The following is a 27,691-nucleotide window of genomic DNA, read 5'->3' as shown; positions in this document are numbered from 1 at the left end:
GTGTGTGTACAACAAATGCTTAACACTACCCTCCGATAAGCCTACTGCCCGACCACACTACCACAAAATAGAGCATTAGAATTATCTACTTTTGCCACTATCTTACCTCTAAGGGGAACCCTTGTACTCTGTGCACACTATTTCTTACTTTGAAATAGTATATACAGAGCCAACTTCCTACACTGAACAACAGCTCTTCCAAGGTGGTTGGGCACCCATTTGTTAAACCCAATCAAAGGTTGACCTTTATACAGAGCAACTGAAGTACAAATTTGGCAGCGTGCTGATAATGCCGATAAGTAAAAAGCATATAAATCTGTTGCGTCACTCTTTCAGAGCTACATTTACATAAAGTCACATTTACTGGTTGCACTAATCCTAAACAGTCATTTCCCCTTCCTCGAAGGATCCACTAATGCCTTTTCCAGAGTGTGTTGCTTTCTAGTAGTTTGAAATCAAATACCAAAGACCGAGTTGTATTTTGGAGAGGAAGGGTGAGTGGGAAGGGGAGAAGTGACTAGGAATTCATCAGTCAATATGGAGATTGATTTGGACTTGGCAGACACACTTTTCTCATTCTACTTAAGTGTGGTTTAAGCATATTTGTTCTTAATACTTTTTATTAAATTGTGTTAATCCTCGCATGTATTTCTCAGTTATGTTATTTATTTGTTTTATTGTTTGATAACCCATGATAAGTTGTACAAGTGCGACATATAATTGATAATTCTCCTTACAGATTGATGTTATCAACTCTTTTCAAGAAAAGTGCACGCCGGACTCCATTTCTAAGAAAGGAAAATATTTGCTATTATTTGCTTTATATCATATTTATAGTTATTTTTGGAGTCTCTCACTGGCTGTTTCCTGTGCCTGTTAAATAGTAGAAGAGCAAGCAAATATGCGAATTGATTGACAATCACTGTGAATTATGCCTTCTATAATGTTACTATTTTTTATTCTTTTCAGTAATTTACAGATGTCTAGCTTTGTCTGTGATCCAAAGGCAGGACCCTATGTTTATGACCTCATAGCTGTTTCAAACCACTATGGAGGAATGGGAGGAGGCCATTGTAAGTACCTTAAACAATATGAAAGATTGGGGATTGTGGGGGTAAGAGGGGGCGGTTTCTAAACTGAGATTGTGCTATCTTTCACCTACAATGAGGTTACTAGAGGTGAGATCAGTTGCCCTTTGCCCTTCATTGCTTTCTCAGGAACGTTTGCTTTTCGACCCTTCACCTTGGGGACACCAAGCAAACTGTAGTTCGTCTATACAAACATTATATGATTTGGAGGCATTTCAGTTTTTCTCTTTCATGCTTCAGACATTGTGTGCTCTTCCGTTTTCCCTAAACTTGTCACTACGCAGAACCTACTAAAACAATTAAATGTGAGTAATTATATACAAGTGTATATGGTATTTGCAGTAACTGCTGTGGGGATTGACTAACGTGTCATTTTAACTTTCCTTTCCCATGTTAAAGGGAGATAGGTTAAAAAACAACTCTAAACGTTTTGTACACTTTTCACATATTTTAGACATATAAACATAAAGTGTCGGAAGCTGGCTCTCTATATGGTGCACTAAAAAGAAGTACACCAATTGGTTGGCAGAGGCATAAGTAGATAGAACTAATGCTCTATTTGTGGTAGTGTGGGCACTCATTTAGGCTTATCACAGGGTAATGTTAAGCATTTATTGTACTCCAAGAGGCAATAAATGAGACACGCACTCAATAACTAAATCTAAGACCAGTTTAAAAAATAATATATATTTTTTATATCTTTCAAACCCAAGAACTTCATAATCAGGTAGGCAGACTTTTAAGCATAAATAATTTGCAGTTTCAAAAACACTGTGCAATTTTCAGAGTTCTATCAACGTTATCCTATGAAGGAAAACAGTGTTCAGTAAACACAGGGCTAACAACAACTTATATAGCCAGTTTAGGGAGATAAGGTAAGTACTGGGCACTGATCAAAACCACACCACCAGGTCACACCGGGCGGCACTGAGGTGGCCAGGTGCAGAGGTGCAAAAAGGTGTCGGCTGACCAATGATTTCCAGTGGGAATTTGTCCCCATGACAGACAGGCTGCAGGCTCTGGCTGGGAAGCCAGTCGGATACAACAAACAGGTAGGTAGTAGATGTAGGAGGCTGTCTCGGTTTATGGTGTACACCTATGGGGTGGCACCCTACACGGAGTCTAGGCAACCCTTAGTGATAGTGTTTTGGTGCCCAGATAGCAAAAGCTCTCTAGGGGTAGCTGTGGTGAGCAGATAAAGCTTATCTAGGAGAAGTGTACACCACTTTCAATACCACAATAGTCAGTCAGTAACCATTCACAAGAAAGAACCACACCAGGTGTTGCAAAAAGTAAGGTTTCTTTATTACAGCACTAAAGCTATGCTAACATTTGTATATCTCCACCTAGAGAACCAACACACAAAAATATACACCTAGCAACAATCAGAAAAAGCATAGAAAAACATGGGGCCCTATGGGAGGGTTCCAATCCATATACTAAAAGTGCTATAAGAATGCAGGTACCTAATCAAGGTGTGTTAGCACATCAGGGGCTGTGTTGTAGAAAATAACCAGATGTAAGTACTAGAAATCCCACAGGTGCCCGGGTGCAGAGCGGTTATTGAACTGGGTGTCCCATAGGGTAACACACCACCGTTGCAGTTGGATTTTTTTATTTATTCTGGGCCCTTCCCAGTGATCCCCAAGGAAACCAGATGGCAAAAAGAAGGTTGGAGAGTGCCCCCACCCGTGGGGAAACCCAGAACACCGGAGTACCTGCACCAGGGAGCCCAGGTGCATATGGGTGAAGTGGCGTCGGAAACCCTCATTGAAGTCACTGGCAGCCTCCGTTGTCCAGCTGCTGTCGTGACCTGTGGACCAAAAGTTGGATTCCGGACCTGAAGAACCAGAAAAAGAAGGGGACAGTGTCCTGACCACTTGCATATGTCCAGGCGGTGCAGGTAGACAATGCCCGCCCTCTTGGAGAGGAAGTTCCTGCAGGATAGTGAAGGAAGAAGTCCAGCTGTGGAGTCCATGGGAATGCAGGAGATCCTTGGAGTCACCCACGAGCTCCCACATCGGTTGCAGGAGGGTTAGTGGCCAGCAGGACCACCAACAAGCCTTGGCAAATGCAAATAACTGATTCAAGGACGAGTGCAGGTTTTGGAGGACCAGCAAGGTCCTAGTGACTCGACACTTGGAAGGGAGTCAGGGCAGGTCTTCAGTAGGAAGGGCATCCAGACAGAGTCTGAGGAGTCTCCATGAGAGGCCCACTGGCAGCAGGTACAGGGAGCTGCAGGGAGGCCTCACCAGCAAAACACAACAGGATTTGCAGAAGCTGCAGAGTAGAAGCTGAATCTGGCGTTGCAGAGTGCTTGGCGGCTGGGGCTTCTAGGAGCTCAAAGATCTCTTGTAGGAAGAGCCAACAAGCCTTAGCAAGGGAAGCAGTCACAGTGCACAGGGGTTCTGTTCCGGTGGCTGCAGCAAGGGTCCACCGTCTCCCAAGTTGGTAAGAAGACAAGTTGGTCCCGGAGAAGACCACAGAATGACCACCTGTGAGCAGAGCCTTTTTGTTTCCCGTGGGACAGCAGGATCCACCAGCCAATCGTTGTCGTCTTGAGGTACCTGTGGATGCAGGGGAGTGACTCCTTCACCCCAAGGGAGATTCCTTGTTACTTCTTGGATGCAGGCAGGGCCTTGTGACCGTGGAGGATGCACAGCCACGGATGTTGCATAAATATTGCAGTAGCTGGAGAAACAGTGTTATAGTGGAAGCCCTCCCAACTGGATACAGTTGTGTTTCAGTTCCAAAAGCAGGCCAGCAGTGGTTCTGGAGGCCAGGAGTAGAAGATGTCTTGCAGGGAGTTCCTTGAAGAGTCTTGCTCAACAAATCTGAGGACCCACCTTCAAGGGAGCCCCTAAGTAACCTCTAAAAGAGGTGGCCCACCTATCAGAGGGGGTCAGGGATGTTGTAGGGAAATGACTCCCTTGGCATGGTTCCCCCTAACTTTTTGCCTTTTGTTGATGCTAGTTATGATTAAAAGTGTGCTGGGATCCTGCTAACCAAGCCCCAGCACCAGTGTTCTTTTCCTAAACTGTACCTTTGTTCCCACAATTGGCACAGCCCTGGCACACAGATAAGTACCTTGTAACTGGTACCCCTGGTACCAAGGGCCCTGTGGCCAGGGAAGGTCGCTAAGGGCTGCAGCATGTATTATGCCACCCTGGGGACCCCTCACTCAGCACATGCACACTGTCTCACAGCTTGTTTGTGCTGGTGGGGAGAAAATGACTAAGTCGACATGGCACTCCCCTCAGGGTGCCATGCCCTCAAACCACTGCCTGTGGCATAGGTAAGTCACCCCTCTAGCAGGCCTTACAGCCCTAAGACAGGGTGCACTATACCACAGGTGAGGGCATAGTTGCATGAGCACTATGCCCCTACAGTGTATAAGGCAGACCTTCAACATTGTAAGTGCAGGGTAGCCATAAAGAGTATATGGTCTAGGAGCATGTCAATTACGAACTCAACAGTTCCATAATGGCTACACTGAAATCTGGGAAGCTTGGTATCAAACTTCTCAGCACAATAAATGCACACTGATGCCAGTGTGGGATTTATTGCAAATTGCACACAGAGGGCATCTTAGAGATACCCCCTGCATGCCAGTCCAACTCTTAGTGTTAGGCTGACTAGTTCTTGCCAGCCTGCCACAACCAAACGAGTTTCTGGCCACATGGGGTGATTGCCTTTGTCACTCTGTGGCCAAGAACAAAGTCGCACTGAGTGGAGGTGCTTCTCACCTCCCCCTGCTGGAACTGTAACACCTGGCGGGGAGCCTCAAAGGCTCATGCCTGTTACAGCACCCCAAGGCATCCCAGATAGTGGAGATGCCCGCCCCTCAAGACACAGCCCCCTCTTTTGGCGGCAAGACCAGAGGAGATAATGGGGAAAAACAAGGAGGAGTCACCCACCAGTCAGGACAAGCCCCTAAGGTGTCTTGAGCTGAGGTGACCCCTGCCTTAAGAAATCCTCCATCTTGGTTTTGGAGGATTCCCCCAATAGGAATAGGGATGTTCCCCCCTCCCCTCAGGGAGGAGGCACAAAGAGGGTGTAGCCACCCTCCAGGGCAGTAGCCATTGGCTACTGCCCCCGAAACCTAGACACTCCCCTAAATTCAGTATTTAGTGGGGACCCTGAACCCAGGAAATCAGATTCCTGCAACCTACAACAAGAAGGACTGCTGACCTGAAAGCCCCGCAGAGACGACGGAGATGATAACTGATTTGTCCCCAGCCCTACCGGCCTGTCTCCAGACTCAAAGAACCTGCACAGCGACGCATCCAGAAGGACCAGAGACCTCTGAGGACTGACCTGCACCTAAAGGACCAAGAGCCTCCCGAGGACAGTGGCTCTGTCCAGAAACAGCAACAAAATTGCAACAAAGAAGCAGCTTTAAAGAGAGACTCACTTCCTGCAGAAGCGCAAGTCTTCACACTGCACACAACGCCCCCGGCTTGAGTTCCACAGGAACTGTTGATTTTTGCAGTGTCCACTTTTAAAATAGCTATTTGCCATTTTAACTAAAACTGTGTACTCTACTGCTTTGAATCAAAGTTCTATACTTACCTGTGTTAGGGGTGTGGAATTTATTAAAATATCTACTTGTCCAGGGGACAGGTTGCTTCTCAAATCTACTTGTCCTGTAAAAAGATCTACTTGTACCTCTGGTGCCATGTAGTGTGGCAACAAATTATGGCAGCAATCTCATTATGTAAGAGCTCTGATAATAGCCTCTCTGATTATGCCAGGGCTACTACCATAGTAGGGCTTAAATACTTGCAGTTTCAATCCCTACTGTAGCAATTTCCTTATTTTGCCACCTTTCTGCAGATCTGCATACTGGGGCTGGAGGAAGCAGTAAGCAATAGTTCCAGGGCTGGAATGCCTTTGAGTCTGCAAACCTACTAACCTGCATGTTTTAAAGATTGTCACCAGCTTCTCTCTAATATTTTCCCATAATAAGAAAGGTTGGAAATTTACTCCTGACAATGGCAGAATTAGAACTTCTTCCAGGGTTGGGAAGAAACTGGCTGGAGGGAAAATGAACTTGCAAATGCTCAATAGATTTTCACATGAGCAAATCTACACATGCGTATTTACCCATGCTAAAATACAGTTCACAAATATTTTATTGGGGTACGATTTCCTGGTATCCTCCTCTTGAAAGACACTAATTGAAAGACATATACCATGGGTGCACTTTTGTGACTTTCTTTAAGAATTTGGGGCCACATGCAGGTAGGTTGAGATTTGCGACTCACAATTTGCGAGTCACAAATCCGAATGTAGGATGGTGTCCCTGACACCATCTGCGATTTGCAAGGGGGTCGCAAATGCCCACCTCATGAATAATCATGAGGTAGGTTGCAATTTGCCACCCCCTTGCGAATGGCGGCCCTCACATGGATGGTGGCCTGCTGGAGACAGCAGACCACCATGGCTGTGACTGCTTTTCAATAAAGCCGTTTTTTTTTTTGTTTTTTTTTTTGTTTTTTTTTTTTAATGCAGCCCGTTTTCCTTAAAGGAAAACGAGATGCATTACAAAAACGAAAAATAAAATGTTTTTGTTTCATTTTTTCAGAGCAGGCAGTGGTCCACAGGACCACTGCCTGCTCTGAAAAAATGTTTACAGTGACATTCACAACAGGGAAGGGGTCCCCCATTTTGCGAATGGGTTAGCACCCATTTGAAATGGGTGTAAACTGCTATTGGTTTGCGCCCGCGGTCACAAAACAATCCTACATTGCACTGCGAGTCGCAATTAGGAAGGGAACACCCGTTCCTAATTGCGAGTCGCAAACCCGTTTTGCGATTCGGTAACCAGGTTACCGAATCGCAAAACTGGGTTTGTGCATCGCAATGTGCTTTTTGCACGTCCTAAACAGCGAAATTCGCTGTTTGCGACATGCAAAAAGCTACCTACATGTGGGTCTTGGTCCCTAATTAGGTCTGGTGTTAACAAAGACATTTTGTTTTTATTAAACTTCTATTTCTCTCTCTATCGGCTGGCTTTACTGTGAGTGATCGCATTCTGCTCTTCCACAAGGAGCATATTGGCACACAAAGTAGTTTTGTTCAGTGTCAGGAACTACAGCGGCAATCAGTGACGTAACGAAACTGGAGGGTGCCCCTTTGGAAAGAACTAGCCTCTTCAGACTCACTCAGGGCAGGTGCTGAAGGGGTCCCCTGGAGGGCGGCTGCGGGGCCCTTGTTATGCCACTGGTGGCAATGTGTGCTTTTAGAGTTCAAAAACTTTGGGGGGGGGTTTGCCAGTGTTTGTTACAATGTTGAGGGCCTGGTAGCTCCCACAACAATAAAGTGTTACAAAAGCCATGTCAAAACAAGACACGCATTGATGAAACTAAAAGACTTATAAAAATATGTCGGATCAGTTGACTTTTTTCAGTGTTTGTTTATTTTCATGCTTCCCATAATCGTGTTGAAAATGGTGACACTGATTTTCCATTAGAAGTATTTTTTGGAAATACTAGCATGCACCAACACATTTTACTAAATGACACTGCAAAGAAATAGCACCTAAAATGTCATGGTAGCGAAACGTTTTCCCTACTTGCATTTTTTCTGAACATTTTATTTTAAAAGCAAAGACTCTTCTCTCTTGCTTACAAGCTTCTGCAAACATTTGCATTTAATCAGAGAGCATTCTGGGAGCGTTATACTTAGCCTCATAGCCTAAACTTTTCAAACATGTGTGTACACATTTATTTTTTTTGTACTGGAACCAACGTCAGTAGTGAAGTGTGACCTTAAAACATTTATTTACAGCACTCACCCTAATAATGAAGGCTTTCAAATAACGAACCATAAATACAAGTTCGAACAGCATTATCTTTTGGAAACACATTACCTCAACTGCAGAGAGTTCCACTCTCTGTAAACTGGCAGCCAAAGGGTTTGTGCTGCAGAGGGTTGGGCCTACTTGTCCCAAGGACAAAGTAAACATGAAAACTTGTTGCTCTTGACCCCAAACAAAATGTCCCGGGCGTCGGGCGATAGGAATTCCACATCCCTGCTGTGTGAAGTACCTTGCATTTTATGTACTTACCTCAAATCTTGACTATTGTGGTTCTAAAATACATTAAGAAAATATATTTTTCAATTTAAAAACTATTGGCCTGGCGTTAAGTCTTTGAGTGTGTGTTCCTCGTTTATTGCCTGTGTGTGTACAACAAATGCTTAACACTACCCTCTGATAAGCCTACTGCTTGACCACACTACTACAAATTAGAGTATTAGTATTCTCTCATTTTGCCACTGTCAACCTCTAAGGGAAACCCTTGGACTCTGTGCACACATTCTCTCACGGTAAGATAGTATATACAGAGCCAACGTCCTACAGAAGTCATCTACCTGGCCTAATCAATCAGATGCTCTAGGGGCCTCTGCCCACTTTGATTCCAAGTTGGCAGAATCAACCTTTGTGCACCAGAGCTCTATGCACCTGCCTAGACGAGGAGCTGAACAAGGTGATCACTTCCCTTTCTATTGTTTAGTTTCGCAACAGAGTGGTAACCGGGGATTCCTGAACTGGTGCAAAACAGATTATGCAAGGAGTGCACCGGATGTTCCCTTCAAAGCAGTCTGATGGTGCCCAAAGGCCACCCCAGCCCACCTATTTCAATGGGAGAGGTGGTCACACGTGTCCTGATGCACCCTACTTTAGGGTTGACTTACACCAGGCACACGCAGTGATAAGGAACCTGGCACACAGGGGTGTGCGGAAGGTTGTGTTTTCAATTTAGCCTTCACCAACGCACGCAGTCTTCAATGGCATCACTGTGTGGGTTTGGTGAGGTGTCCCTGGGGGTGGCACAACTGGTGCTGAAGCCCTCAGGGAGCTTCCTTAGTGCCCCAAGCCCTAGCTACCAGCGGTACCATTTACATGAGACTTACAGCGGGTGCTGAATTGTGTGCCAATTGTTCAAAGCAACTGGCTAGTTATGGGGAAAGAGATTTGGCACTGGGGACCTGTTTACCAGGGACCCAGTGCACTAACAGTTGCAACCACATCAGAAACTAGACAAAGTGGGGCCAACCATGGCAAAAAGGGTGGTTTCATACATAAAGTAACTCAAGTTTGTTATTTTAGATTACATTGTGCTATATGATGTGAGACTTTTATTGACTTGTCCGTTGGTTTCTGAGAGCATGGATAGCTGCAGAAAAAGACAAATTAAATGCGCTCAGTCAATTGAAACATCATATCATTTTCAGGACAGATTTGCTGTAGGTTGTTCAAGAGACATGGTCACTACAGTCCCCTACCAAGCATGTTTTCTTTTCCTTTCAGTCAGCTAGTTGAGAAAAATCTGTCTTCACCAGTGTCTGCTGTCACTGAAGCCCTCTCCAACATACACTTCTTTATCTTACTAAATAAATGTATTTTCTGTCTTATCTCACATAGAACGCCCCACATTGAGTCCCTGCAGTTGATTCAGGAGAGATCTTTATTTTGAGTAACCAACAGAAACAGGCATGTTGCGCCTTTAGCTACTTCTGCTGTTAAAAGTAGAGGGTATCTAAAACATACAGAGCCTCTTTTAGAGGAGGAGCTTTGGAGATCTAAGTCTCTTAGGATTGGACAAAAAAGCATTACCATACTAGACAGTCTAAATAATGTTTCCACTATTCAGACTTGTCATGGGACACCAGAACAGCACCAGTTAACTGCTTTTCCAGCTGCTTTGTCTCATCCTAAGTGACTAGGATAAAAACTCTCTTATGACTGATTTTGTGACCTTCCCATTTTAGTCCTCTCCACCTTCAAAAAAGCCATAACTCTGAGACTTGGTCATTTATAGAATATTTTACGGGCTCAACAGTGGAGCACCAGAACAGTTTTATATCACTTTTGGAAAGAAAAATGTAAATGTTCGATGGCACGTGTGGCTGTTGATACACATGCTCTGCATACTCCTGCCATCTAGTATTGGGTCTGGAGTGGCACAAGTTGTTTTTCTTCGAAGAAAGTGTTCCAAGTCACGAGATTGAGTAACTCTTCCTCCCCGTGATATTGCACAAAGGCATTGATCCCTTTGTTTTCTCCCCACCGTCTGGTTCAGACATGTGTGCCTCCACTCCTTTTATCAACTCCCTTCGGTTCTGAAATTTCTTTCATCGACGGTATTGTTTCGTTCATGCTTCTTCCATCTTAGCGCTATGATCACTGTTGATTCAGGCTCTGACCAACTGCCCTTCAAGACCCCTGCACCTGCTCAGACCTACCTTCCATGTGGCTCTGGCACCAATGGGAATGGTTCCTGGATGGAAAGAACTCCATTCTCTTTCTGTCCCGGGTGTCACGCCAAGTTCCTGTACACCGATGCAACACCTTTTGTGCAAACTTTGCCTCTCTCCGGACCATTGCAAGGCTGACTGCAATGCTTGCAAGTTGTTCTGTTGGAAAAAGATGCTTCAGGACCGAAGTGTTAGGATGGCCCAGAAGATTCCGGGTGACACCCCAGACATCTTCAGTGAGAACCATGATCAAGAGGAACCTGAGCAGGAAGAGGTGGCTCTCTCCATCCAAGACAGTTCTGAGTCGGAAGTTGAATTCGAGAATTGAATACCACGAGCTGACCTCTTAGCGCGTGAGTACTGTGCCCGTACTGTCCTCCACAATGTCTCCGAAAGGACATTCCAGTCTGTCCTTGAGGTCTCCGGTCCGCCACAGGCATGCATCCATGGTCGGCCCTGTAAAACTACTTTGGCCACCCTGCATGCTGGCTCAATGCTGAGAATGGCCCTGAAGGCCAAAGTGGCTTCCTTGGCATCGATTTCTATAGTTTCGGACCGTGACATTGTTTCAGTATCAATCCAGACCTTGGGACAGGGCAGACAGCTGCAAGCCTCTTGTTTGGTGCTGACCAAGCTTCCAAAGCCAAAGACCTCAGGTGCTAAAAGCCTCGGAGCCAAAACCGTTGGAGAGCAGTGGCTTGGGCCAGTCTTAGACTAGCCCATCTCTATTTGAGCCCATACTGGACAAAATGGACGCTTGTCAGTGCAGGCTCCAGATGCAGGAGGGCACAGGTCAAATTATTGTCACTGCTTACTCCCTTGTGCTCCCCAAATAAAAACTTTAATTTCAAGAGGCTCTGGACATTCTTGTTCCCTCCAAAAAGAGTACTAAGGATAAGGCTACCAGTCTTTCTCAAAGGTTTCTCCAACACCTCATCTTCCACCTTCACCACCACCCCTTTCCCTTCCGCAATCCCCTACCTCACCCATACCAGGAGATTACACTCCACAGGGTTCCCCCCACTCTTTCACTGGCAGGTTGGGGGGTCCTTCAGATGACGCTGACCTGTGGAATGCATATGACCGTGATCCCATCGCATCCAATGATACTGACCTTTACTCTGCATGCCCGTCATCACCAGAGGACACTACTTCCTACAAGCAAGTAGTTAGCAGGTGTCAGGGCAGCTGCTTTTCAGAATGTAGAGCTGCATAGGGATCCTATTGAACAGTATTTCTTATTTGACACGCTAACAGCCACACACAAAGAAACTCAGTACCTCCCTATGCTTCCTGGCATGCTTCGACATGCTGAGAATATTTTTTAAAGAACCTGTCCGCTCCTGCATCATTACACCGCCGGTGCACAAACAATACCAAACGGCCACCTCTGGCCCATTGTACATGAAGGACACGTAACCACCTGATTCTGTTGTGGCTGCTACGGCCCGTAAACAGGCTAATAGACAAGCCACTGGGGACTCTCCATTGGTGCCATTGGTAAAAGGGTAGCAGCCCAAATGCAAATCATTGCGGGATAGACAACTCCCAGGCACTGTTGGCCCAGTGCAACTAGGCCCATTGGGATGAGATGGAAGAGCACTTGCAGTTTCCTCCGTAGGAACATCAGAAAAGCGGTCAAAAGACAGCATCACCATCAGTGTCCTCCTCAGATGGCATGCTTGGCTGCGCTGCTTGGGTTTCAAACCTGAAGTCCAGCAGGCAGTACTCAATATGCCTTTCGCTAAAGAGCACCTCTTTGGCCCACAAGTTGACACCACATTGAACAAGCTAAAAAAGGACATCAACATTGCAAAAGCCATGGGTGCCCTAAAGACCACTCCCTGGATTTAGGGGCTCATATAAGTTGTCCACCTCAGAGACCTCAACATCACACCCCAAATAGCCTCAGTCCGCCTACACAAGAAGTTTTTACCAAGGTCCCTTTACAAGATCTGCCCATAAAGGGATAGGAAAAACCACTGCTTCAGGTGGCATCTCCTCCAGTTCCAAGCAGTGGCTACCACCACCTTCCCTCTGATCACTTAACACCTGGCGAAGGATGGAGTTTTATTCCATCTTGGATGCCATTACCACGGACCAATGGGTCTTTGCCATTATCCAACATTGTTATTGTCTGGAGCTCATCACCACACCTCACAGTATTCACCATCACACTCGGACTATCTCAGAACATTTACCCCTTCTCAAGCAAGAAGTCCAATCCCTTCTTCTCAAAGGTGTCATAGAACCGGTCAAGGGACAGGGGTATGCTCCCTATACTTCCTGACTCCCAGATAGGATGGCCTCTCAGACCAGTACTAGATCTTCTTCCTCTAAACAAACACATCCTTTCAGAACACTTCCATATGGTTACTCTTCATGATGTAATTCCACTTCTACAGAAAGGCGACTTTATGACCGCTCTATGTCTAAAGGACACCTTCTTTCATAAACCAATTCAACTTGCACACTGAAAATATAGAAAATTAGTAATTGCAGGCAAAGACTATTAATTCAAAGTCCTTCCCTTCGCAGTCACTACTGCTCTCAGGATGTTCACAAAATGTCTAGCAGTAGATGCAGCGCACCTGCGAAGAGAAACATTAATTTATTTTCTTACCTGGGCGACTGGCTCATCAAAGCCAGGACATTATACCAGTGTCAAGTACACACTCGGATGACAGTGGATCTCCTACACAGTTGGGCTTCACCATCAACATTCCTAAAGCTCATCTCCAACCACTTCAGATTCAACCTTATCTAGGAGCAATTCTGAATGCAGAGTTGGGGTTAGCGTGCCCCAATCCTGCCTGCTTCCAGGGTTTTCAGACATTTCTCCTGCAGTTGCAGAAAAAACAGTTTTACACAGTCAAATCCATCATGTGTCTTTTGGAGACGATGGATTCCTGCATTGCCATAGTTCCCCATGCCAGACTGCACATGCTTCCACCACAGAAGTGTCTGTCTTGCCAGTGGTCGGAGTTACAGGGTCACCGGGAACATCTAGTGTTAGACTACCACACATCATTCTCTGCAATGGTGGAACACCAAAATGTCTTCAATGGGGTGTCCTTTTCTAGACCTTGTGCCTCACATCATATTGACCACAGACACATCACAGATGAGTTGGGATGCTCCTGGACGCTGACAGTTCAAGGTCTCTGGGATACCAAAAACCAGTCCCTACACATCAACTTCTTGGAGCGCCAGGCTGTATTCCTGCCACTGAAAGCTTTTCTTCCACACCTGTCTCACAAGCCTGTCTTAGTCTGGACGGATTACATGACAGCCATGTATTGTTTACAAAAAACAGGGGTGGGAGGGACCATCTTCACAACTATCACACCACTCTCACACCATTTGGAATTGGGCTCTTCACCACCATATTCACCTGTTGGCAGAGCATCTCCCGGGGACAGACAGCAACTTTGCATACCTACCCAGCAGGATGGAGCAACAAGTCCACAAGTAGAAACTCCACCTGCAAGTCCTCCAATCATACTTCAAAAGGTGGGGAACTCTTCACATAGACCTTTCTGCCACAGCAGAAAATGCAAAATTCCCAAGCTTTGCCTCCAGGTATCCACACCCACTATCCAAGTGGCACACTCTTTGAATTAGTTGGTCAAGGATATTTGCCTCCGCTTTTCCCTCTCTCATTCCATTTCTGGTGCTGAAGATCAGGCAAACATCCCTCACCATGATCATTGTGACTCCCATCTGGGCACATCAACCTCGGTTCACCACACTCCTAGATCTTTCAGTAACTCCAAACGAAAAGCTCCCTAACAGATCGGACCTTCTTACCCAGAATCAAGGACAAATCAGGCATCCAGACCCCAAGGCACTCAACTTTGCGATATGGCTCCTGAGGTCATAGAGTTTGGATACTTAGGTTTGCCTGCAGAATGTATGGGCATTCTCAAGGAAGCAGGTAGACCCAAAACTAGAGCCTGTTATGCTGCACAATGGAAACGTTTGGTTTGCTAATGCCAACCTCAACAGATTAATCCAATGAAAGCCACTGTAGGAAAGTGCTACTGATGACATGGTTAGCCCCCCACTTTTTGCCTAGTGTTGATACCAACTTTGATTGAAAGTGGGCTGGGACCCTTCTAACCAGGCCCCAGCCCCAGTATTCTTTCCCTAAAATTGTACCTTTTGTTTCCACAATTGGCCCAACCCTGGCACACAGTTAAGTGCCTTGTGAAAGTTACCCATGGTACCCAGGGCCCTGTTTCCAGGGAAGGTCTCTAAGGGCTGTAACATGTATTAAGCCACCCTAGAGGACCCCTCAACAAACACATACAGACTGTCTTGCAGCTTGTGTGTGCTGGTGAGGAGAAAAAGACAGTCGACATGGCACCCCTCTTAGGGTGACATGCCCACAAATCACTGCCTGTGGCATAGGTACGTCACCCCTCTAGCAGGCCTTACAGCCCTAAGGCAGGGTGCACTATACCACAGGGGAGGGCATACCTGCATGAGCAATATGCCCCTACATTGTCTAAGGCCATTCTGTGACATTGTAAGTGCAGTGTGTAGCCATATTGAGTATATGGTCTGGGAGTTTTTCATTACGAACTCTACAGCTCCATAATGGCTTCACTGAATACTGGGAAGTTTGGTATCAAACTTCTCAGTACAATAAACCCCCATTGATGCCAGTGTGGGACTTATTGAAAAATGCATACAGATGACATCTTAGAGATGCCCCCTATATGTTAGCCAAACTGCTAGTGTAGGACTGACAGGTCTGTGCCAGCCTGTCGCTTTCAGACAAGTTTCTGACCACATGGGGTGAGTGCCTTTGTGCCTCTAAAGCTCAAGCCCCAGATTACAGTGCCCCAGGGCACTCCAATTAGTGGAGATGCCCACCGCCAGACAAAGCCCCACTTTTGGCAGCAAGTCCAGTGGGAAAATTAGGGAAAACAGGGAGGAGTGACCCTCCCCACCACGCCCCCCCCCCCCCCACCCACCCCCCCGGACCACCTCTACAGTTTCCAGAGCTGAGGTGACACCCTCCCTGCATAATCCTCCATGTTGGTTTGGAGGACAGGAACCAATAGGGGCTTCACACCTCCCCACCTCCCCTTACAGAAACTGTACCACTTGGCGGTGAACCTCAAAGGCACAAGCCTCGATTACAGTGCCCCAGAACACACCTGCTAGTGGAGCTGCCTACCCCCCCCCCCCCCCCCCCCCCCCCCCACTCCAGACAAAGCCCCACTTTTGGCGGCAAATCTGGCAGTAAAATTAGGGAAAGCAGGGAGGGGTGACAACCCCAGCTAGGACCACCCCTAAGGTGTACAGAGCTGAGACGACCCCCTCCCCCCCCCCCTGCAGAATTTGCCATCTTGGTTTGGAGGACAAGGACCAATATGGTTAGGTTTGTATCCCTCTCCCCAAAGGGAGTGGACACAAGAAGGGTGTAGTCACCCTCAGGGACAGGGACAGTAGCCATTGGCTACTAACCTTTGACCCCTGTAACGAAGACAAGGACCTTTGGAGGACAAGGACCAATATGGTTAGGTTTGTGTTCCCTCTCCCCAAAGGGAGTGGACACAAGAAGGGTGTATTCACCCTCAGGGACGGTAGCCATTGGCTACTAACTGCTGACCGCTGTAACGCCCCTAAATCCAGGATTTAAGGGCCTCCCTGAACCCAGCTCACCAGATTCCTGGTGACATGACAAAAAAGGACTGCTAAGCTGAACTCCCAGAAGAGAGGAAACAGGATGCAAACTGACTTGTCCCCAGCCCTACCGGCCTGTCTCCTACTTCAAAGAACCGGCAACAAGGAAGCAACGCATCCTGTGGTACAAGCGACCACTGCCAAGCTCCAGAGATATGCCCTGCACCCCAAAGGACCAAGAACTCCAGTGGACAGCGGCCCTGTCCAAGCAGAAACTACTACCAAGGGACTCCAGAGCCTCCCCGGATCCATAAGTCCTGAAAGTCCTGACCACCCTGCACCCAACGCCTCTGGCCTGTGGCCAGGTGGCCCAGTCAGCTAGAGAGAGTCCCCAGGCGATTGTGAGCAAGCACCCACCCTGGGTTGACCTCTCCACCCCTCCACAACGATGCCTGAAGAGGGAATCCTGGAGACCCCCTGACCACAAAAACTCTGGACAAAGATATTAGACGCTGAAGGTGTGTGTTTGATGCCTACTTGTGACCCCACCCAGTGCTCCTTTCATCCCCCCCTCCCACCCCCCCCCCCATCTGCCCTCCGAAGCCACGGGTATTTACCCGCAGGCAGGCCTGAATCGGAGTGCCTCCAGTCTCCATAGGAACCCATGTTAAATTTTCCTCAGCTTTGACCTCTGCACCCGGCTGGCCCCGTGTTGCTGGTGGTGGGCGTTTGGGGTTAACTTGAACCCCAACCTGTGGACTTCCTACCCCCCCCCCCCCCATAGAGTGGAACTGTAAGTCAAGTACTTACCTGTAAATCTTACTAGCTTTTATTCCAGTCCCCAGGGACTGTTTCTGAAAATTGCTTTTTGTCAACTTTTAAAACAGATAATTGCCTATATTTCAAACACTGTATAACTTATCAATTTCAAACAAAGTACTATTGATATATGTGTGAAATACAAATATGTTGAAGTACTTATCTGCAACTTGAATCATGTGGTTTTAGAAATAAATTAGGAAAATATATTTTTACTATATAAAAAACTACTGGTCTGAAGTTAAGTCATTGAGTATGTGCTTCTTCTATTGTCTGTGTGTGTACAACAAATGATTTGCACTACCCTCCGGTAAGCCTAACTGTTCGACCACACACTCACAAAAGAGAGCATTTGTATCATCGATTTTAGCCTCTGGGGAACCCCTGGACACACTATATCAAATTTTGATACAGGGTATAGAGAGACAGCCTCCTACAAGCTGTGACTGATATTAGCCAATAATCTATACATGGCCACGTGTTGTGGAGGTTAGAGAGAAAAGTGAATGCCAGCAGGAGCATGATGTAGACACCAGGGGTCACGTACAGTGTAAGTGTCACAGATGATCCGAAGTATGCGCAGCTAGCGAGGTTTCCCCCACAGGATTTGTGACTGTGTTGTCTAACAGTGAATCTAGAAGCATACTAAAGTCCCCACCTAAGATAACATGATCAGTGTCTAAATGGTCGATTTGAGCCAATAGCATCTGAAAAACTCTGGATTGTCTGTTCGGGTGCATATTTTGGCCTGTAACAGTCTGTGCCCTGCAAGAGTACCTGCAGCTAGTACATACCAGCCCTGCCCATCGGTAGATCTAGAATAGGGGTGGAAGGGAAGTTTTTTTATGTATTAGAGTGCCAACCCCTTGTGAGTAAGAACTATAGCATGAAAAATTCCAGTGTGGGCCCCACGGAGCTGTGAAGGTAAATGTAGATTTCTATGGTAGATGAGTTGCTTGTGAAAAGGCAATCTGGGCACCATAGCTATTCAGATATTGCAATACCTATTTACCTTTACAGGGATTATTGAGCCCTCTTATGTTCCAGGCTATGAAGTCAGTGTCTGAAAAGGATCCACCATTATTGGTAGAGCTGGTCATGTATTAAACATATACATATGAGAAAGACGCTATACATGGAAGAAGTTTGTCGCAATGAAGCAAGGGAAATAAACAAAACCAAGAAGTCAAACAGTGACCAACCCAAACCTCCCCACCCCCCCACTCACACATTACTAAAGCTTGCCTTGTGAATCCCTATATTACCAACAGGAACTAATAAAATCCCAAGAACATCGATGCGATATTAACCTTAGAGGGTAATAACACTGAAGCTGGTAGCCCTTCGTATATGATCATTCAACAATTACTGGAATGAGGATGGGCATTATGATGCAGTTATAGCATAGTTGCAAGTTCGTGATGTCCAAAAAAGGCAGAGTGCTACTGTAGAATGAAAAGGTCAGACTGGGTAAGGCCAATGAAACGTGAGTGGCAGCCATGCAGTAAAGTCTGGACTCAATCCAGGAGAAACCAATCCATACTGGAAGCAGCCTGAGTATCTGGAGGGGAGTGGCACGGTGAGCTGTACCGGTAGTGGTGCGCCCCCCAGAATGTTTCTTACAGAATGCTAGTGTATCAGCTGATTATCAAATATGCGTGGTTTGCCATTGAAGTTCACCCTAAGTCAAGCTGGGTAGAGCATGCCATATCGAAGGCCCATTGAAGGAAAGAAGTGTAAATAAGGAAGGATTTAATCCATCTTACCCAGGTACTGACATCAGTGTGCCATGCTGGTAGACAGACTCCTCAAGCAGGGTTGGAAGAGGAGACCGACAGTCCAGGCCCCACACGTGTGGGCCTCTCGTTGGGTCCTTCCATGTTCTTCTTCGCCAAGGGGAGCTTTGGAAGGATGGCAGAGCGTTTGGGCCACCCTGCGTGGCCCGACAGCCATGCGCCTCAGGCTCACCCATGGCCCTTGTCACCACGAGACCTCAGAGGTACATGACCAGCTCTGAGTGTGCCATCACTGCAGGCAAGCAACAGTGCACTGCTGTCATCTCCCTGGGCTTTTGGGAATGTGCAGGCATCTGTCTTGGTGCAAAGCAGCATGTTCAGTGTCCCATCCAGCGTTACTGAAGGGCTGATCCACTGGAGCTTCAGCACCATGCGGCCATGTACCCTAGTCCTCACTTTTCTAATGTGTGACCCATTTTGAGCCAGTGCACAATTGTCTGCCTATTCTCTTGACCTCGAAAATGGTCTTTCTGGTCACAATCATGTCAGCTCACCGCATTGGTGAGCTGGAAACTCGCCCCGTCTAGCTGCCATACACAACTTTCTTTCCAAACAAACTTTTTGCCACCATATTGCGATCAGATGATGGAAGATCATTTGTCCCTTCCCCACGAGGACGTTACTGCTCTCTTGGCCAAGGGAGCCTGTAAGGAAATGCCTCCTTGGCATGGTTACCCTTTGACTTTTTGTCTTTTGTTGATGCCAGTTATGATTGAAAGTATGTTGGGACCCTGCTAACCAGGCCCCAGCACCAGTGTTCTTTCCCTAAGCTGTACCTTTGTTCCCACAATTGGCACAGCCCTGGCACCCAGATAAGTCCCTTGGAAAAGGTACCCCTGGTACCAAGGGCGCTGATGCCAGGGAAGGTCTCTAAGGGCTGCAGCATGTCGTACGCCACCCTGGGGACCCCTCACTCAGCACATGTACACTGCCTCACAGCTTGTTTGTGCTGGTGGGGAGAAAATGACTAATTCGACATGGCACTCTCATCCGAATGCCATGCCAACCTCACACTGCCTGTGGCATAGGTAAGTCACCCCTCTAGCAGGCCTTACAGCCATAAGGCAGGGTGCACTATACCACAGGTGAGGGCATATCTGCATGAGCACTATGCCCCTACAATGTCTAAGCAAAACCTTAGACATTGAAAGTGAAGGGTAGCCATAAAAAGTATATGGTCTGGGATTTTGTCGGATACAAACTCCACAGTTCCATAATGGCTACACTGAAATCTGAGAAGTTTGGTATCAAACTTCTCAGCAAAATAAATGCGCACTGATGCCAGTGTGGAATTTATTGTAAAATGCACCCAGAGGGCATCTTAGAGATGCCCCCTGAATACCAGTCCAACTCCAAGTGCTAGGCTGACCAGTTTCTGCCAGCCTGCCACGACCAAACAAGTTGCTGGCCACATGGGGGAGAGTGTCTTTGTCACACTGTGGCCAGGAACAAAGCCTGAACTGGGTGGAGGTGCTTCTCACCTCCCCTTGCAGGAACTGTAACACCTGGCGGTAAGCCTCAAAGGCTCATACCTTTTGTTACAGCACCCCAGGGCATCCCAGCTAGTGGAGATGCCTGCCCCTCCAGCCACTGCCCTCATTTTTGGCGGCAAGGCTGGCGGAGATAATGAGAAAAACAAGGAGGAGTCACCCACCAGTCAGGACAGCCCCTAAGGTGTCCTGTGCTGAGGTGACCCTTGCCTTTAGAAATCCTCCATCTTGAGATTGGAGGATTCCCCCAATAGTATTAGGGATGTGCCACCCTCCAGGACAGTAGCCATTGGCTACTGCCCTCCTGAGCTAAACACACCGCTAAATTCAGTATTTAGGGGCACCCCAGAACCCAGGAAATCAGATTCCTGCAACCTGAAACAAGAAGAAGGACTGCTGACCTGAAAGCCCTGCAGAGACGACAGAGACGACAACTGCTTTGGCCCCAGCCCTACAGGCCTGTCTCCTGACTCAAAGAAAACTGCACAGCGACGCATCCAACAGGGACTAGCGACCTCTGAAGCCTCAGAGGACTGCCCTAAAACCCGAAGGACCAAGAAACTCCAGAGAACAGCAGCACTGTTCACCCACAGCAAAATTTTTGCATCAAAGAAGCAACTTTTAAAGAACTCACTCTTCCCGCCGGAAGCGTGAGACTTCACTCTCTGCACCCGACGCCTCTAGCTCAAACTCCAGAGAACCAACACTACAGGGAAGACTCCCAGGCGACTGCGACCTCGTGAGTAACCCGAGATGACCACCCGTGGACCCTTATAGCGACGCATGCAGAGAGAATCCAGAGGTTCCCCCTGACTGACCGTGACTGCCTGTAACAAGGAACCCGACGCCTGGACCAAGCACTGCACCGGCAGCCCCCAGGACCAGAAGGGACCGAACTTCAGTGCAGGAGTGACCATCAGGCGACCCTCTGCCTAGCCCAGTTGGTGGCTGGCCCGAGAAGCCCTCCTGTGCCCTGCCTGCACCACTAGAGTAACCACTGAGTTCCTCCATTGATTTCTATTCAAAACCCAATGCCTGCTTTGCACACTGCACCTGGCCGCCTCTGTGCCGCTGAGGGTGTGTTTTGTGTGCCTACTTGTGTCCCCCTCAGTGCTCTACAAAACCCCCTGGGTCTGCCCTCCGAAGACGCAGGTACTTACCTGTTGGCAGACTGCAACCGGAGCACCCCTGTTCTCGATAGGCACATATGTGTTTTGAGCCCTCCTTTGACCTCTGCACCTGACCGGCTCTGTGTTGCTGGTGCGGTAACTTTGAGGTTGCCTTGGACCCTCAACGGTGGGCTGCCTATGCCCAGAAACGTGAACTTATAAGTGCCTTACTTACCTGAAAAACTAACCATTACATACCTCCCCCAGGAACTGTTGATTTTTGCACTGTCCACTTTTAAAATAGCTTACTGCCATTTCAACTAAAACTGTGTATTGTTACTGCTCTGATTCAAAGTTCCTAACTTACCTGTGTGGAGTACCTTGCATTTTATGTATTTACTTCAAATCTTGAAACTTGTGGTTCTAAAATAAATGAAGAAAATATATTTTTCTATATAAAAACTATTGGCCTGAGTTAAGTCTTTGAGTGTGTGTTCCTCATTTATTGCCTGTGTGTGTACAACAAATGCTTAACACTACCCTCTGATAAGCCTACTGCTCGACCACACTACCACAAAATGGAGCATTAGAATTATCTAATTTTGCCACTATCTTACTTCTAAGGGGACCCTTGCACTCTGTGCACACTATCTCTTACTTTGAGACAGTATATACAGAGCCAACTTCCAACCGAGCCATAAAGAGGGTTCCAGTCCCAGAAGTAGGCGGTGGTTGCTATTCTCACTTTTCTGGCCCCTCAGGCATGGGTCTTCCACCTAACCTAGACCTTTGATCCACCAATCTGTTCCTTAAGAAGAAGGTCAAGATGTTCACATTGGTTCAGGTCTGGTCTGCCCTGGACCCAGAACACAGGATGGTACGTTGTACTTGCAGGACATTTACTTCCACATCCGTGTCCTACCTGCCCATTAACATTAGGTGCGGTTTACAGTAGGCCACAAGCACTTTCAATTCACCATGCTCCCCTTTGGCCTTAACAGCACCTCTCGGGTGTTTATCAAGGTGATGGCGGTGGTTACCACTCACCTGTGAAGATCTGGGGTCTCAGTCTCCCCCCATCTCAAGGACTGGCTGTTGAAGTTGAGCTCACACCAGACTGTCATCTCCTACAGCCAGACTACTGTGGACTACCTGCATTCGCTTGGGTTCACTATGAATATTCCTAAATCACACCTGACTCCCTCTCAGACGTTCCATTTCATCAGAGCTGTTCTGGGCACAGTGCAGTTTCAGGATTATCCTGCTGAGCGGTGAGTCCAGGATATTCAGGCATGATACCGATGTTTCACCTCTGTCCTGGATTTTCGTGAAAATGTCTCTGAGGCTGCTGGGCCTCATGGCCTCCTGCATCTTGTGGATGACACATGCCAGATGGCATAAGCGGACTCTGCAGTAGGGCCTGTGTCATTGGGCATATCTCTCTGACAAGGTCCCGATTCCCTAGGGAACTGCTCAAGATCTGCAGTTCTGGTTAACGAACCACGATTGGGCCAGAAGTAGATGCCTCTCCCTTCCCAAACCAGACCTCAGAGTAGTGACCAAAGCCTCAATCCTGGAAGAGGGGTGGCCATCTGGGAGAGGTGGAGGTCAGAGGCATCTGATCTCAGGACTCAACATCAACATGCTGGTGCTCTGTGCGATCCAGCTGGCATTTAAAGCCTTTCTTTCCTCTATCAAGGGAAAGATGGTGCAGGTGTTAGTGGACAACACCACAGTCATGCGGGACTTCAACCAGCTGGGGTGGGGTAAGGTTGTGAACCCTTTGTCAGAAGGCTCTGCACCTCTGGGCGTGGCTGGAACAGCAGGGGCATATCCCTGGTGATTCAACAGCTGACTGGCTCTCTGAACACCAAAATGGACAAACTCAACCAAAAAAGCCTAGCAGATCGCAAATGGCATCTCCATTTGGAGGTGGTGCAAGGACTCTTTCAGCAGTGGGAGGAGCCTTGGTTAGACCTGTTTGCCTCCGCCGAGAACATGCAATGTCAGCGGTCTTGCACGTTGGAGTTTCCAAGGCCGTGCTCGCTCAGAGATGCTTTTCGTCTCAAGGTTCTGGTCCTGGACATCTCAGGTGGCAACATGGGCATCTCTGTACATGTTTACTAAACACTACTGTCTGGAGAGTCAGATGCTTAGGGACGGGCACTTTGCCCATTCGGTCCTGCAGGAATTTTTTGTTTGAAATTGATTCACAGAGCCACCTCTGGGGTTGGTATTGCTTGGGTATCTATTCAAAGTGAAGGAATCTGCAGCTAGAAGGCTCTATCCGATGAACGTTACTTACCTTCGGTAACGTCTTATCTGTTAGAGACTATATGAAGCTGCAGATTCCTTACCGACATACCCATCCTCCCCGCCTTGCAAGCGGATTTCTAGTCAGGGACTCCCTTTTGAGGGTCTTAGGGCCAGATGTAGCAAAACTGCAATTTGCGACTTGCAAATTGCGAGTCCCTGCGACTCGCAATTTGCAAGTCGCAAATTGCTATGCAGTACGGTGTCTCAGACACCGACTGCGACTCGCTATGGGGTCGCAATGACCCACCTCATGAATATTCATGAGGTGGGTCGCAAATTGCGGCCCCATAGCGAGTATAGGCACTCGCTAACATGGAGGCCTGCTGACGTCAGCAGACCTCCATGTTCGTGACCTGCTTTTAAATAAAGCAGTTTTTTTTTTTTTTTTTAAGTGTAGCCCGTTTTCCTTACAGGAAAACGAGCTGCACTTTAAAAAAAAAACGAAACCTTTTGTTTCGGTATTTTTTCTGGGCAGGTAGTGGTCCCTTGGACCACTCCCTGCCCTGAAAAAATATTTTTGGGTCCAGTCACAAACTAGAAGGGGTCCCATGGGGACCCCTTTCAATTTGCGAGTGGGTTACCATCCACTTGAAGTGGATGGTAACTGCGATGCCATTTGCGACCGCGTACGCGGTCGCAAATGGTATTGCATCCCACTGCGACTCGCAAATAGGAAGGGAACACCCCTTCCTATTTGCGAGTCGGAAATGCATATTGCGAGTCGGTAACGACTCGCAATATGCATTTCTGCATGGCAAACCCACGTTTGCGACTCGCAAACGGCGATTTTCGCCGTTTGCGAGTCGCAAATGGTTTGCTACATCTGGCCCCTAGTTCTGACCCACCAGTAGTTAGTGTTCTTCATGGCTCTGCATTTCTGGTGCGTAGAGTAATGAAAATAAACAGACGTTGGCACACCTGGGTGGAGCCTGTATAGGATCCGCAATGTCATATCTGTTGCGGCCGACGGAAGCAGAGCCCATCTACGCCACCTACCGGTGTGCAGTGGTACTGCTCAAGAAAATCTTCTGGATCATTGTGATGCCTGGGGAAGAATTCAAAGATTAGGAATCTACAGCTCGATATAGTCTCTACCAGATAAAGTATTACCAAAGGTGTAACTTGTCCAGTAGAAATTGGCAGCTGTGTTGAGAAATGATAGATTTCCATCTTGAACCAGGTCTCCCACGGTCTGCAGGTTGACAGCATGCCAATGGCTTTGATCAGAAATTGTCAAGGCGCTTCTGTTTCTCGCATATCCAACCAAGGATTGATTGGAGTGTACTGAGCAAGTTGGGCTGAGATACGCAAATCTCTTCAGAAGCAACAATCAGCCACCAGTAACAGGTGATTGCAGAGAGGGTTTCCCTCCATGAGAGGACAGAATAAACACAACATGGTGGTAAAGCAGCAGCTGTGACCTCCAGGTGTTGCTCTGCCAGCCACCGACAAACCCATTGCAGCTATGCTTAAAATTCAGGGCTCCAAGGACCCCTAACACCTCTTGCCATGGGGAGACGCAGCTTGGCCAGTGCATCTCTCTGGGAACTATTAGGCCATATCAGGTCACCAATCAGGGTGTCCAAAGCATGAAAGAACGCCATTGGCATGTACATTGGAAGGTTAGCAAAGAATCATAGTAAGTAGGGAGCATCATCATTTTTGACAGGGCAGTACAGTCCACCACATAAATGGCAAGGTTCTCCAAAACAGTCTGACTACACATCACCCTAGTGATGTCCCCATCCAGTAGAGAGCTTTCATCTTGATAAACCCTCACCCCCAAGTACCAGAATACCTGGGGTTGCTGCTGAAGTACAGTGTTGTACACCGCAATTATGGGTGCCATTGTGCCCAGAAGCAAAGAAAACAAGCACAATGTTTGCCAATTCAACCTCAATCCTGATACATGCGGAAAACCACAACGAGGTCATTCTATTCTGAGCAAGACTGTAGATTGTGTCTTTAAGGTACAGCAACATGTGGTTGGCATATAGGGAGACTGAATGTACATTGACTCCCAGCGGAATACCCTAATCATACCCCTTATGCGGAAGCTTTATTGCCATAGACTCCAGTTAACCAGCATACTTAGCCTGAATTATTTCCTCACTACTTGAAGAAGTAGCAAGCAGGCTAGCAAATCCTTCGACCAACACAAAATGGTGTATCCCTTCTAAAGAGCAGAAGCGGGGGCAACGCTCCAGAATGCGTGATTGCTCTAGAAATGTTGTTTGAACACCTGGGGCCTCAATTCCTGGGAATCCTGAAAACTAATGAAGTGGACTTTCAAATGGGAGTAGTGTCAATTGTGTATCCCATACCACCTTGAAAGATTACAGTTTAAATGGAACAGTGGCTATTCTTAAAATTTGAAACTTTTGTTGTGCTGCAGAAGACGAAAATTGTCACTTGAAGATCAAGTGTGGACATCAGGGTGCCTCTCATTCTTGGTCTGAGTTTTCAATTGTGGAACCGATCCCACAACTCATCCTGATCCAACCTGAATTCCTGGGCCCATAAGCGACACCACAAGTCTATGTTTTCAGGAAGGTATTGTTGGACATTTGTGGTACTTTTCTGCTCCCTCTGGTGCACCTTTTGCCCCCAGAGATCCTAGGAGGCCTCCAGTCATATTACCATTGACGGATCAGTCCTCAGACGTCTTCCCTCTTGATCCTGCTCAATGGTCTGCTTTGATTCCACTGCTTATGACTAAACCTACTTCACACTTCACAACAAGAACAGCGACGGTCCCCTTCATGTCGACTAAACCAATTATTCTTTCAATCGCTGAATCTTATTCAAAACAACTTTGACCAAAGTTGCTCCCTTATCAGCCTCAATGCAGCCAATGAATCCCCATTCTGACTCAGATGGGACCCTGCCTTTATCTAGGTGAGTACATTTTCGTTTGGCTTCTGATTTTGGCCACCATAAGGATGGTATGGCAGGGGTGAGGCACCCACTATTATGAAGTGGAAAAACGTTTTGTGAACCTTTAGGATGCCAGTGGGTTGGGCACGTCCAGGGACACTAGGTTGATCTCTCCCTGCCACAGAACAGTAAGCCTCCGTTGCCACGATGACACAGAAGCTACTTAAACCTTGTATCTCATGCTCCCATCCGTTCAAGTAAAGACCATCATCCAGACAGAAGTCCTATGTCTGCTCAGACTTCCACAGAACCTCTCCTTCCCTTTTAACAAGGCTCTTACGGACACACTGATTGGCGCTTTTGCCAAGTAAGGCTCTTGCCTGGAATTCAAGGTTGCAGAAGACACAGAACTGCAACCAGTGGTCCAGCCATCAACAAGCAGACTCAACCATAATTCATTCTCTACTATACCTACCGATGTGGAATCCAGATGATTGGAGGCATTTGGTTACTGGGTGTTTTCTTCAGCTAATTTCTCACTGCACTAATTGAATGCTAGTTGCTTTCTGGAGTGTTCTTTACAAACATTATGGAACATAGCGAGATCATACACACTGTCCGTGAAGAATTATGTACCAATCCAATTATTCAGGCTAGCCAAGACACAGCAAAATATGTGATCTGCTCTGGGGTGGACACCAATCGACTGTTTGAGCAGGGCAGTGGCTACAAGCATGGTGCTTTGGCGCCACACATGGATGAGATCCACAGGATTCTCAAGCAACATGTACGGATCAATCACGAATAGGCTTGCCATTTGAAGGCCTCTATCTGTTCAGAGACATGGCAGACTCTCCCCTGGAGCGCTTCATAGAGAGCAGGATCACAGCCTTGCATCCGTTTGCTAGTATCCCTGTCAGTTTTACCCCATTCAAGGCTTTGGAAAAGGCTTGGTGCAATGACAATCCCAAAGTCCACATCCACTACAAAGGAAACCCCACACCAGTTAAAGGTGAGGATCTGGCTGACAACATCCACACCCTCAGGGGCAACATACTGCTTAGTGCCCTGCCCCAAAACCACTTGAGGTTGCCCTCTTTGTCACATAGCCATCCCATTGGAAGCAGGATCCACAGCATCACATCCATTAAGTTGGATGCTCTAAGTGGCTGTCTGAGGATTCACTTGTCCAACTTACAGAATGAAGTCCAGGCTCTTTTGGACAAGGGAGCTTTCCAGAGTCTCTGCCTCAAAAATAGGGACTGGATGTTATACTTGTTATTTCCCGGTGTCGT

At 47.3% G+C, this 27,691-nt stretch overlaps 1 protein-coding gene across 1 annotated transcript in view; it reads left to right on the top strand.

The window, feature by feature from the left end:
* USP4 (ubiquitin specific peptidase 4) overlaps positions 1–27,691 on the top strand; it is a 789,752-nt gene that overhangs the window by 739,495 nt on the left and 22,566 nt on the right. Inside the window, exon 20 of the mRNA XM_069206879.1 lies at positions 970–1,073. Within this exon, the coding sequence (XP_069062980.1) occupies positions 970–1,073 (104 nt within the window). The remainder of the gene's footprint in view (positions 1–969; positions 1,074–27,691) is intronic.

Source organism: Pleurodeles waltl, chromosome 9 (assembly GCF_031143425.1).
Source record: "Pleurodeles waltl isolate 20211129_DDA chromosome 9, aPleWal1.hap1.20221129, whole genome shotgun sequence".
In the NCBI taxonomy this organism is placed as follows: domain Eukaryota; kingdom Metazoa; phylum Chordata; class Amphibia; order Caudata; family Salamandridae; genus Pleurodeles; species Pleurodeles waltl.
This window is presented reverse-complemented; position numbering and strand designations above follow the sequence as displayed.